The 12,527-nt window shown below is 70.1% G+C and overlaps 1 protein-coding gene across 4 annotated transcripts; it reads left to right on the forward strand.

Moving 5' to 3' along the window:
• Window positions 1-223: 223 nt before the first annotated feature.
• On the forward strand, window positions 224-11,796 carry FGFRL1 (fibroblast growth factor receptor like 1). Of its 4 annotated transcripts, XM_037829203.1 has the most exons (7): window positions 224-308; window positions 906-1,000; window positions 7,887-8,159; window positions 9,251-9,352; window positions 9,439-9,723; window positions 9,792-10,145; window positions 10,383-11,796. In XM_037829203.1, the coding sequence occupies exons 2-7, from the start codon at window positions 922-924 to the stop codon at window positions 10,781-10,783; spliced, it is 1,494 nt and encodes a 497-aa protein (XP_037685131.1). In that variant the 5' UTR covers window positions 224-308; window positions 906-921; the 3' UTR covers window positions 10,784-11,796. The 4 variants fall into 4 exon arrangements, with proteins under 4 accessions (XP_037685131.1, XP_037685130.1, XP_037685134.1 ...); XM_037829202.1 differs by lacking the exon at window positions 224-308 and having other exon boundaries at window positions 889-1,000; XM_037829206.1 differs by lacking the exon at window positions 224-308 and having other exon boundaries at window positions 889-1,000; window positions 9,439-9,654.
• The last annotated feature ends 731 nt before the right edge of the window (window positions 11,797-12,527 follow it).

A 12,527-nucleotide genomic window follows, 5' to 3' on the forward strand; every position in this document is an offset into this window, starting at 1 on the left:
GAGTTGACAAAGCCCCGCAGGGAAGGACGCCTCGCGGCGCGGCGCCCCGGGCCCCTCCGCACCCTCCGCGCCCCCCGCGCCCCTCCGCGCGCTCCCCGGCCCCCGCCCCAGGTCCTGCACCCGCACCCGGATCCCCGGCCGCACCGCACCCGCGCCCAGGTAGCGCCCCCCGCCTCCCGAGGTCGGGCCCGCGGGGCGCGGGATGCGGCGTCCGGGGCGGCGCTGAGCGCGGGTGGCGATGACGGCCGAGCACGCCCCGCGGGCCCGGCCCTGAGGCCCGCCGGCCCGCCGAGCCCCCCGCCACCGAGGTGAGCCCCGCCGCGCGCTTTTGCGACCCCCCGCCCGCCCGGCGCCCGGGGAGGGCACCTGGAGGGGCGCGGAGCCCGGGGGTCCGGGCGGGGAGCGAGGAGGGCTTCCCGGGCCTCGGGGTCCTGGGTGCGCCGCGGCCGCTCCGGCCGGGCCCCGCGGTCCTGCCCGCGCCCCGCCCCCGCCCCGTGTCCCCCACGTGGGTCTCCCCCACCCCCCGGCGCAAATTTGTCCGCTAATGGCGCAGGCGATTATCTGCGGGGCCGCTCGGTGTTGTGTGTCCCGCGGGCAGGGCCCGAGTTACAAGCGCCAGGAATCCAGACGGTGTTTGGAGAGGGGGGAAGGGGGGCGGTAATTAGTGTCAACCCTTTGTCTGCCTTTGATACCCGCAGCTTCTCCCCGCCGCGGCTTCCTCCGCCCGGAGCGCGGCCCGAGGTGGGGTAGGGGGCGCAGGGGGGCCTGTCCCGCGGCCCAGAACGGGGGCGGGGCGGGGGCAGGAAGCGGAGGCCCGGCCCCCTGAGCGCCGCGGCCCTGAGCCCCCGGGCGGGGGGTCTCCTTGCTTCCAGCCCCCGGTGACCCCCGTGCCCCCCGCCCCCCAGGTCCGCAGACGCCGAGATGACTGCGAGCGTCGCGCTGCTGCTGCTGCTGCCGCCGCTGCTGCTGGGGGCCCTCCCGCCGGCCGCCGCCGCCCGAGGTGAGCCCTGGCGCCTGGCCCGGCTCCGCCAGCGCCGCCCCTTCCCGCTGGCCGTGAACCCTGCCACAGTGCCCGCGCCCGCCCCCGACCGGCTCTGCTCACCCAGGGGACACTCAACCCCTCGCTGGGACCCAGGGCTGCGCCCCGGCCCCCAGCACCCCTGGGCTCTTGCACATATGTCCGTGCGTTTCCCAGCACCTGGGGGCCCTGCAGGTGAGGGTGGTGGATCTCCCTGGGGATGTCTGGGGAGTGGGCTGCCTGTGGCCACACTGGGCCCCAGGAGGCCCCTGGAAATCTGCAGAGCCCTCAGTGGGGCGGAGCCTGGGGGCCTGGTCGCGGCCCTGGTGGTCTTCCCGCCGCACCCGGAGGGTCTAAACAAGGGGACCTGGTCCTGCCCTCCCAGCCCACTCCCAGGCGGGCATGCAGGGCGGGCTGGGGGCCAGGACATGTCCCTGCACGGACCCCCAAGGCCAGCCGCTGCCAAACACTTGTAGGCCGTGTGCTGTGTCCGCTCACTGGACACCCAGGTGGGCGGCCTGGGGATGCTTGCGGAGGGACCCCTGGGCCCAGACCTCAGGGTCGCCCCTGCTCCATCCACCTCGCCACTGGCACCGCGGCACCCCTCCCCTGTGCGGCGGCGCGCTGAGCCGGACAAGGCCTTATATGGCCACGTTCGGGTGCTGGGTGGCGGGCGGCGGCCCAGGTGGGCCTTATGCCACAGCACCCCCCCGCCCGCTGGGGACTGGCCGGCTGGCTCCCGGGCGGCGGCTGTCCCGAGTGCCTGTCCTGCCCACTGCGGGCACTCGGGCCGTGCCAGGCGAGCCCCCCCGCGGCGGGCGGGCCGACTTTGATTGCTCTTTTATCTACTTTGGGTCTCCCATCCCTGCACCTGCCTGTCCCCTGGCCTCTGGGCGGAGGGTGGCTTTGGAGGCCGCCGTCCTGCCCGTGTCGCTGGCCAGGGCCCAGCCCGCGTGGGGTGGGGGCGGTGGGCGGGCAGGGCCTGCCTGGGCACCGATGGGCCTCGGCCGCCGCCCCTGCAGCCCTCGGTCCCCCTTGGCCGTGGCCTTGAGGCCGGGCCGGGTACTGGGCCTCCGGCCCCGCGTGCGGGCCCTGGCGGCAGCAGGAGCTGCTTTCCAAGGCCCTCTGCGGTTTGGGGTGGAGGTGGGGAGGGCAGAAGGGGCGTTTTCCCTGAATTGTGCTGACTTTTTCCCTCCAGGCCCGGGTGGCCTGGAGGGGCCAAGGCGTTGCAAACACCTCTTTCCCCGCCACCAGGCAGACGCTTGGGGCCTCGGTTTGGGCCGTGGGACCCGCGTGCGGCGTTGTGGTTGTTTTTTGGAAGCCGTTTTCCAGCGGTGTCACAACTGCTGGAAGCAGCACATCTTCAGACTCAGAGCACATAAAAAACGTTCCCTTTTCCCCAAAGTTACACAATCTGGTGGATTGGTTTTTAACTTTTTTTTTTCTACTTTAAAAAAAGTTGGGATTTGGCTTTCTGCATTTCCATCTTGTTTCTCACTGTGGGGACTTGAGAGAGTCAGAATGAAATGCCCTTCGGGAGGAGGTTCACAGGAAGCCGTTTCAGGGTTTTCTGAGGAGCGCCACGTCCAGATGCCTCCAAGGAGAGCTCCTTGGCTTGGTGTCCGAGCGGCCAGCCGGGGTCACTGCCCTGGCCGCTGGCCCCGGTGCCGAGCCCCCTGGTGAGCTGGTGGGTGGCAGCCGAGGGCAGGGGCTGGGGCACCGGGCGGCATCCAGGCATCATCGGGAGATGGTGGGGACGATGGTCTCGGGGGCTGGCTCGGCCTGAGGTGAGGCCGCTGGGTTGGGAGGGAATCTGAGGCCCGAGTGGCCTGGGGGGCCGCGGCAGCCTGTATGCCACGTGCTGGTGGCCTCAGTGCCTGACCGGGCGGCCGGGACCCCCTCCCTCCCCCAGGCTGGGTTTGTGGGGTGCGTGTGCTGGGGCTGAGGTGGACTAGCGGGAGCCTGGCCCCTCCTGGAAGGGAGAATAAATCACTGTCCCCTCTGGGGGGAGGGGGATCTGCGAACAAAGTCGCCTTTGGCCGGGGCTGCACATCCCCCACGGGCAGGGCCTGCTCTCACAGTCGCCTTTCAGCCGCCCCGCAAGAGCAGAAATGTTGGTTTTGCCCCCGCCGGGGCCCCTGGCCTTGGGCTTCCCCAGGCCTGGTCCGGCGCTGCCGACGGTGCGGGAGAGGCGGCCGCAGCGCCCGGCTGGACCCTTGCTGTCGACTCGGCTGTCCTGTTCTGCACCCACCAAGGGGCCCTGGGCGTTGTCCGGGCACCCCCGGTGGTCCCCCCCGTGGGCAGGCGTACAGCCTACGGGTGCTGGGTGTGCTCGGGCACTCTCCCCAGACCCCCGGTGCACACTGTACTGCCCTCCACCCGCCGTCCCTGCTGCCTGCCCTTGGTGGTGCCCCCGGGGCCCGGGCAGGCTGGGGCCACCTGCGGGACCCCGAGGGGAGCAGAGAACAGTCATGGGCTGCTCCGAGGTGAGGCTACAGGCTGGGGTGATGGAGCAGCGTGGAGAGGGCAGAGGGCCTGCCCGGGGTGGGGGACAGCGGTGGGAGAGACCACCGGGTGGGGTGGCGGCTCGCCGTGCTGGTGGACGTCCAGGGGTCTGGGACAGGCAGTGGGTGTGGGGCAGAGAGGCAGGGTAGGGCCTGGGGTGCAGCCTCTGCCAGCCCTGGGATCTGGGCACCGGCAGGCCAGGGGGTCCCCGCACGGCCCCTCGCTGGCCTTGAACGTCCACCCTGCTGTGGCGTCAATGCAGCCGAGGTGGGAGGGCACGCTGGGCTCCGAGCTGTTGGGAGTGGGGCCCCCTGTCTTGGCAGGAAGCAGACACTCTCCTGCCTGGCAGCTTGTTTTGTGAGAGGTTCACAGGAGCCATGCGTCTCGTCGGGTGGCTGAGGAGTGGACAGGGCGGCTGGAGCGGGGAGAGGGGCTGTGCTGGGCCCAGGCCTCCTGTGCTGGGCAGGGGACAGTGGGGGTCTGTGGAGGCGGCTCCTTGGCCGAGGCCTCTGGCCTTGGGCTTCGGGGACGATCCCAGACGGGGAGTGACCAGGACCGTGGGCTTGTCCCCGAGCCCATCACGGACGCGATGGCTACGTCTCCCGGGTGGTCTAGGCCCTGTGGTGTGGGAGGACCCTGGGGGTTGGGGGGATGGCTGTGGCACGGGGACCTGCCTCCAGGTGAGGGGCTGCAGATAGGGAAGGCAGATGGCACCTGCGGGAGCGCCAGGGGCCCCGTGGGGACAGGGTTCACAGGGTGGCTGCGTGGCAGGGCCAGGGGTCGCTGGGAGCACAGTGATCTGCGCGATCTGGACACAGCACGGGGCGGCCAGGGGTCATTGCTGCTTGGCGGCCCTCGCTGAGGCCTTGCGGAGGAGGCTGCGGGTCTGGAGGGGCAGCCGTGTCCCCAAGGCCAGCTCTGTCTGCCTCCCTTCACAGGACCCACTTGTCTTTTGGGTCCTGCCCCTGGGTGCCGTGTGGGAGCCTGTGTGTGTGAGAGTGTGCGTCTGTGTGTGCATGTGTGTGTGGTGTGCCCCTGCCCTCGTGTGTGTGGTAGGGACCTGAGCCCTGGGGGGGGAAGTCTCTGTTCTCTCCCCCGGGCGCTGGCTCTGGGCAGAGGGCCTGGGCGGGCGCAGTCAGCACGTGTGGGTGCCACCCTCCACATCGGTAAACGGGGTGAGGGGCCGAGCGGCACGGACCTGGGGCGTTGGTTGCTTTGCTCTCACCACGGCCCCCGCCCCGAGACGTCCCCACCTGCCCAGCTGCTCCCGCCCACTGCCCCCACTGCCGCGGCCAGGCCCATCCCGTGAGCTCTGCTGGAAGTGCCTGGGGTGGGGGTCCTGGTCCCAGCCCCTCCATCGAGGCTCCTCGGTGGCCCCTGGGCAGAGGGCAGTTCACCCTGGCCCCCTGCAGGCCTGGCCCCGGGGCTGCCATCATGTCCTTACCATGTCCTCAGCAGGTCCCTGAGCTGATGCTGCAGCTGCCGCGTGGGGTGCGAAGACCCCATGCATCTTCCCCCAGGCCACTCCCTGGCATCCCCACCGGATCAGGGCTCCTCTGGGTCCCCAGCGGGACCACTGGAGCTCTGCAGAGGGGCCAGCCAGCCGGGCTGCACCTGGGAGGCTGGTCGGCGTGTGCCCCCGGTGTGTGGCCCCCGCATGGTGAGGGCCCTGAGCCCCTGAGCGGATGAGCAGGCGGCTCCAGAAGAGCATTACAGGGTTTGCGGCTGCCTGGCTGCACGTACGTGAATGTGTGCGTATGCGCACGCAGGTGTCTTTGTGTGCATGTGTGTATCCGTGTGTATGTGCGTGTGCAAGCGTTTTGTGTCTGCACACATACGCTGGTGTGTATACGTGCCTGCAGGTGCACTCGTGTGTGTGCTCGTGTGCGTGAAGGGGACGTGTGCACACGTGTGTGCATGTGTATCTGTGTACACACACTTGGGCACCCCCTTCCTCGTGTTTCGGGTGCCATGTGTTCTAGGCCCCAGACCAGGCCGTGAGCACAGCGAGGGCCTCGGTGGGCTGCTGCCTGCTGGGTGGGCACGGGCGGCACGTAGACACGTGGGGGGGATGGGACGGGGGGGCCTCGGTGTGCAGGGTCAGCTGCACTGGCGGTGGGTGTCCCTGCCCCCCAGCACCCAGCAGGGCCCGGTGGGGGGTGCTGGCGCGACAGGGCCTTGTTTCCCTGAGCCGGGCCCGAGTCACGGGTGCTCCAGGCCAGGGGGAAGAGGGCACAGAAAGTGGGGGCTGCCAGAATGGGTCCCCCCATGTTCAGAGTAGGTTAGTGTCGGCAGGAAGGGGTCAGCCTCCCTTGGCTGTGCGTGTGCAGTGTGGGTGTGCGCTGTGGGGCCAGTGTGTGCGTCGGTGTGTGTGTCACGGAGAGAGTTGGGGCAGTGAGTGTGTCGGGACAGTGTCGAGTGTGTCGGGGCACAGTGAGCGTGTCTGTGTCAGGGCAACAAGTGTGTCGGGAGACTGTGTCAGGGGACAGTGAGTGTGTCAGGGATGGTGAGTGAGCCTCGGGACTTGTGCACACGCCAAGCCCGTGTGGTGGGAAATCCTGCCCCATTTTCAGGCGCCGGGGCCTGTCCTGTGGCCCCTGCCCCGCGGCCCTGGCCGTTCCACAGCTGGGTGGGGGTGGCAAGGGCCCTCCCTGCTTGCCCCCCTCTTTTCCACCCCTACTGCCCCCCCATCAAGAAGAAGGAGGCCTGCCCCAGCCTCAGTTTACCCCTGCTGGCTGTGCGTGTCTGTTGTCTCCATTTGGCCGTCCATCTGTTGGTATCTGTGGCTTCCCAGGGCTGTGGTTTGGGCTTGTGAAGGGCTGGGGACTTCCTGGAGGAGGCAGCCTCGGGCTGGGGCCTAAAGTGCTATCAGGGCCCCCCATGCCACCCCAGTTGTCTCCCCCACTGGCCTTTCCTCCAGGGGTGGGGTGGAGAACCAGCTGCCCCCTCCCTCATGCTCCAGGCCCCGCTGGCCTCAGCTCCTGCCTCAGTTTCCCTCGGGCTGGGTGGCCCAGAGGCCCCTCCCAGGTGGACCGGTGGGGCCTCTGTTTCCCAGGCTGACCGAGCCCCCGTGGCCACCGCCATTCCCGGGCAGCCTGGTACCAGGGTCCCCACGCAGAGCCGGGGCCTGCCCAGCTGTTTGCTTTAGGATAAGGCGGCTCCAGCCGGGGCCTCCTGCACAGCCGTCCCGGGCAAGCTTCCGGCCGCGCCTGGCGGTCACTCACTGCGCCCCCGTCGGCAGCGGCTGTGGGGGGCGCCCCGACTCCCTGCCGTCTCCCTGCGGCCCCCGGGTCAGGAGGGGCCGTCTCAGACCCACCGCCCGTGGGTCCCCCCAGCTGGGCACCCCAGGATGGCACGGGGGACGGGCACACCCCGCAGGGCCTGCCCTCCCCCTCCGCCCTGTGTGTCCGGGTGTGGCTCAGGTCGCGGCTGTGTCTGTGCCTGGCCGCTGCCCGGGAGGCCCTGCTCCCCCCGGCCCTGGGGCGGGGCCTCGGGTGCCCCTCTTTGTCCTGGCAGTGACAGGTGGTGGATGGCGTCTGCTTGGGAGTGGAGCTGGGGCCCGGGGTGGGTGTGTTGGGGCCACACTGCAGCCGTGCACCCCGGACCTGAGCAGGGACAGGGAGACTCTGGACCCAGAATTTCCCTCTCCACTCCAAACCCCAGAGAAACCCCCACTCTCGGGGGCCGACAGTCACTCCACCCAAATAGGGGGCTGCCCTCCCCCCAGCACGCCCAGTTCAGAGACTGGGTGAGGGTCCTGCCCAGTGCCCTGTTTCCGAATGCAGGAGGGAGCACGCAGAGAAGCGGTTCCTTCTGATTCTGGGGAGACCTGCGGGAGCACCTCGGACGAGGCTGGGGCAGCGTGAGCACAGCTGGGGAAGCACCGGCTGCCTGTCTCGGACCCGTGCTGGGCTGGCCTGGCAGTGGCATTGCAGCCTTGCCCGGCGCCTCTGGACGCTTGTGCCCAAGCCCCAGGGCCAGCGAGGCTGGCAGGCGGGGGTCCTCGGAGCCCCGCACCCCTTGGGCTGCCCACGACGGTCTCTGGTTCGGGGAACTCAGTTCACTGGGGGACCCCTGTGTGGCCTTGGTCTCTGCCCCTGCGGCTGCCACGGCCACTCGGGTCAGAACGTGCTGGTTCCAAGTTCTGAATCTTTGTCTCCCAGCTGGGCTGTCCCCACTGCACCTGGCCCAACCCCAGAGGCACCGGGCAGGGGGTCAGGGGTTGGGCCTGGGTCTGGGCACCCGGGGAAGGCGGGGGGTGCTGAGCCCGCACCCGCCTGGGGGAGCCCTGCAGCCTGGCCCCCCGGGCTCCCGCCCCGCCCGCCTGCACTGCCCTCCGCTGACCACACCCTCTGACCCGCAGGCCCCCCGAGGATGGCGGGCAGGGTGCTGCCGCGGCAGGTGGCCTGGCTGGGCCGCACGGTCCGGCTGCAGTGCCCCGTGGAGGGGGACCCGCCGCCTCTGACCATGTGGAGCAAGGACGGCCGCACGGTGCACAGTGGCTGGAGCCGCTTCCGCGTGCTGCCCCAGGGGCTGAAGGTCAGGGAGGTGGAGCGTGAGGACGCGGGCACCTACGTGTGCAAGGCCACCAACGGCTTCGGCAGCCTCAGTGTCAACTACACACTCATCGTGATGGGTCAGTGTGCCCCATGGGTGGCGCGGGGGCAGCGGCCGGGCGGGTGGGAGCGGAGGGGGCCGTGCACCCACCTGGGTTTCAGGGCCCCTCACCTGGGCAGGGCTGGGCCTGGGCCGCACCCTGAGCCAACCTACACCTCTGACCCCAGGACTCAGCCAGGCTTGTCACCACCCAGGGGTGGGGTCCCCAGGGCAGCAGCCTCCAGCCTTGGGCCCCTCCTTCCTCGAGCCCCCACCCACCACAGGTTCCTGCTGACCTGGGGGAGCCCAGGCGGACTTATGGGCAGCAGGAGTAGGGCCGGGGGCCCCCGTGGGGTGGTCCCATGTGGGGGTGGGTGGGGCAGGGGCAGTGGGCAGGCCTGGCAGGCTGCACCCTGGCAGCAGCCAGGGCTTTGAGGCTCAGGTTTCAGAGTTCAGAGGGGCCGCTGGGAAGTGAACGGCCTCTCTGTTCTCTGCTGTCCCCTGGGCTGGGTGCTGGGGACTGGACAGGTGTCCCCACTGCCCCACCTGCCCCACCATGGCTCCAGCCACTGTCCCGGCCCCTGCCCTGGGTTCTCCACGGCCCTGTGGGGGGCTCGGGGAGGCCTTTCTGGGCACCAGGCCCATTTCACAGAGGACCCAACCCCAGGCCGGCTGTGTCCCTGCTCTTCCCTGACCTGAGCCAGGGCCCAGGGCCTGGGTCCCCAGCCCGGGGGTGGGGCTGCATCACGGGGTCCCCCTGGCATGCTTGCCCCCCCCCGCCGTGGCCTTGTGGCCTTCCCAGGCGTGTGTGCACCACCCAGGGTCGCGGCCCCTTGATGTGGGCTAGGGTTACCGCAGCTGCCGCCAGCCCCTTGTCCAGGCCCTGCGGACCCCCCGGAGCCAGGGGGAGGGGTGGGGGGTGGGCACCCGCCTGTCCCCCTGCCTGTTGGGGTCACCTGCACCGGGGAGAGGCTGGTGGTGCTGTGGCAGCTGTCTCTGGGATTCTGGGCAGGGCTCAGGGCTGCGGCTTCCTGGGCTTTCCCAGTTGGGCCAGGGCTGGGCCGGGGGCTGGGGTGGGACCCCGTGCCGGGCTCCTGGGCCTGAGCTGTGCTGCCCGGCCCCTCCCTCCAGCGGGTCCTTGCCTCCCTGCAGATGACGTGGGCACTGGGAAGGAGGCCTCGGGGCCCGGCGGCTCCACGGGGGCCCAGGAGGACCCGGCCGGCAAGCAGTGGGGTGAGCCTGGGGTCGCCGCGCTCCGGGGCGGGGGTGGTGAGTGTCCCTGGGCTCCAGGACACCCCCTGATGCCGTGCCCCCCGCAGCGCGGCCCCGCTTCACTCAGCCCTCCAAGATGCGGCGCCGGGTGATCGCGCGGCCCGTGGGCAGCTCCGTGCGGCTCAAGTGCGTGGCCAGCGGGCACCCGCGGCCGGACATCACGTGGATGAAGGACGACCAGGCCCTGGTGCAGCCCGAGGCCGGCGAGAGCCGCAAGAAGAAGTGGACGCTGAGCCTCAAGAACCTGCGGCCGGAGGACAGCGGCAAGTACACGTGCCGCGTCTCCAACCGCGCGGGCGCCATCAACGCCACCTACAAGGTGGACGTGATCCGTGAGTGCCGGGCGGCGGGCGGGCGCGGGTCGGGGCCCCGGGCGCGGCTGACGGCGCGCCCCTCGCAGAGCGCACCCGCTCCAAGCCCGTGCTGGCCGGCACGCACCCGGTGAACACGACGGTGGACTTCGGCGGCACCGCGTCCCTGCAGTGCAAGGTGCGCAGCGACGTGAAGCCGGTGATCCAGTGGCTGAAGCGCGTGGAGCACGGCGCCGAGGGCCGCCACAACGCCACCATCGACGTGGGCGGCCAGAAGTTCGTGGTGCTGCCCACGGGCGACGTGTGGTCGCGGCCCGACGGCTCCTACCTCAACAAGCTGCTCATCGCGCGCGCGCGCCGGGACGACGCGGGCATGTACATCTGCCTGGGAGCCAACACCATGGGCTACAGCTTCCGCAGCGCCTTCCTCACCGTGCTGCCAGGTGGGCGGCGCCGGGCCACGCCCAGGCCGCCAGGCCACGCCCCCACGTCAGCCCCCGGCCCCACCCTCTGGGCCCTGGCCACGCCCGGATCGCCCCCGCCAGGTCACGCCCCCGCCCCGCCCCACCCCTCCGGGCCCTGGCCACGCCCACCCTTCCCGGACACGCCCACTCCCTTCCCCCCCGGGCCCCGCCCCGCCTCACCGCCGCCCCCTCCCCGCGCTCCCCGTCTCCCCGCAGACCCGAAGCCGCCCGGGCCTCACGTGGGCCCCTCGTCGCCGAGCAGCAGCCTCCCGTGGCCGGTGGTCATCGGCATCCCGGCCGGCGCCGTCTTCCTCCTGGGCACCGTGCTGCTGTGGCTGTGCCAGGCCAAGAAGAAGCCGTGCGCGCCCGCCCCGCCCGTGCACCGCGCGCCCCGCGACCGCGGCGGGGACAAGGACGCGGCGGCCCTCGGTGCCGGCCTCGGGCTGTGCGACGAGCACGGGGCCCCGGTGGGCCCCCAGCACCTGCTGGGTCCCGGCGCTGCCGCTGGCCCCAAGCTCTACCCTAAGCTGTACACGGACGTGCACACGCACATGCACACGCACACGCACTCGCACACGGAGGGCAAGGCTCACCAGCACGTCCACTACCAGTGCTAGGGGCCGGCGGCTGCAGGGGGAGCCCTGGGCGTCACCTCTGGGTGCCACTGGGGTGGGCCTGGGGGCCCCAGGGAGGAAGGTGGAAGGGAGTGGGGAGACGGGACCCCAGGCGAGGAGATGCAGCCAGCACTGGGGCTCCCGTGAGGACACGTCCACACCTGGCCATGTGCCAGGACACGCATACACACAGACGGGCCTCCTTGGACACACACACACATGCACACACACACACACATCTTCATGTACACACACAGGGATGCACACAAACACGCCACACATGCAGACATGTCCGGAAACCCCCCAGGCTCACAGGCAGGCACACCGGGACACCTGGACAGACACACACGTACCTACACGTGCCCCAACACGCACACACACATGCACACACGTGCCAGGCCAAGGGCCACTGTAGAAGGTTTGTGTTTTGTGACTTTGCAGTGCAGATGCCGTGGTGGGCAGTTGATGAAGGAATTCCCCACACCAGCCCCCACAAGGAGGTTCCCGGGGCAGCCCTCCTTGCGGGGAGCCCTGGGAGCAGCACCCTGGCTTTGCAACCCCCCAGCTCCTGCCCAGCACCTCCCACCTGTTCCTGCCCAGGCCCCGGCAAGCGGGCAGCTATTTTTGCCACCACGTGTCCAGGAGCCCGTGGGCACCCCGGGCCCGGGGGGCATCAGGCAGGTTCTGTCCTTGAGAGGTGGGAGCCCCCTGACCTGCCCCGCCAGGCCCCCCAGTGCCAGAGAAGGAGCCCCTTGGGTATTTATATTTAAGAAATTAACATAATAATGAAAGGAGGGACAGCCTCCATGAGGGCTGGGTGGGGGGCTCTGGCCCCTCCTGAGCCCGGGGGACCCCTTGTCCCTGAGGCTGCGGCAGGGTGCCCGTCCCCCTTGGGGCCACCCGCTGTCCTGTGGCCCAGGGCGGACCCACACCTCCGCAATTTTATAGAGTCTAAGACGAAGCCTTGTATATTTAATTTATTTTGTTAAACAAAACCGTGCGTCCTTTTCCTCTGAGCTGTGCCTTGCCCCTGTCTCGTGTGTGTGTGTGTGTGTGTGTGTGCCTGTGTGTGCGCATGCGTGTGTGCACGTGTGCGTGTGCGTGTGTGTGTCAGCCTGGCGCCCCTCGGGCCTGTTCTCCCAACCGCAATGAGAGGCTCCTGGGGGGCCCATGGCTGGGCTGAGCCCCGAGGGATTGAGACGGGGTCTCCAGGACTCCTGCAGAGACCTCAGTTGTTCACAGTGGACGGCCACAGTTGGGGGCTCACGGGGGGCCCGGGCTGGCCTGGAGTGCGGTTGAGCTCCAGGTCTGGTTGGGGGGCGGGGGTGCCAGGTGCCCTCCTGGCATGGCTGTGTGAGGGCCCCATAGCCCTGTGTGCACCCCCCTTGTCCCCAGAGCCCGAAGGAGACTCGGGCCCCCAGACCCATGGCCCCTTCTGCCCTGCCCAGCTGGCGTGGGGCTGCGGAACTGGGGAGACACAGGGACCCTGCAGGGGACATGAGACCCACCCACCCCCACCCTGCTCTCAGAGCTGCGTGCTGCCTCTGGAGTTGAAGCTCCCCCATTGCCTCTCACCCCACGCCCCTAAATCCCTGGGCTTCTGGAGCTCGGACTCCTGGAGCCACCAGCCCCCCACTCTCCGTTCGTGCTCCTGCCTGTCTCTGGGACCCACCCTGGTGGCCTTTTCAGGGGTGCCTGGGGAGGGATCTCTTTGTCTCCAGCTGGAACCCCACTGCTGGCTTCAGCC

The sequence above is a fragment of the Choloepus didactylus genome, chromosome 3, assembly GCF_015220235.1.
Source record: "Choloepus didactylus isolate mChoDid1 chromosome 3, mChoDid1.pri, whole genome shotgun sequence".
Classification (NCBI taxonomy): domain Eukaryota; kingdom Metazoa; phylum Chordata; class Mammalia; order Pilosa; family Megalonychidae; genus Choloepus; species Choloepus didactylus.

What these genes read in the sequence shown, in the direction of transcription:
- FGFRL1 (XM_037829203.1), top strand. Translation starts at nt 922, where the DNA reads ATGACTGCGAGCGTCGCGCTGCTGCTGCTGCTGCCGCCGCTGCTGCTG. An exon ending in CTACACACTCATCGTGATGG is followed by an intron (nt 8,160 to 9,250) that starts GTCAGTGTGCCC and finishes CCCTCCCTCCAG; the next exon opens with CGGGTCCTTGCCTCCCTGCA. An exon ending in CTTCCTCACCGTGCTGCCAG is followed by an intron (nt 10,146 to 10,382) that starts GTGGGCGGCGCC and finishes GTCTCCCCGCAG; the next exon opens with ACCCGAAGCCGCCCGGGCCT.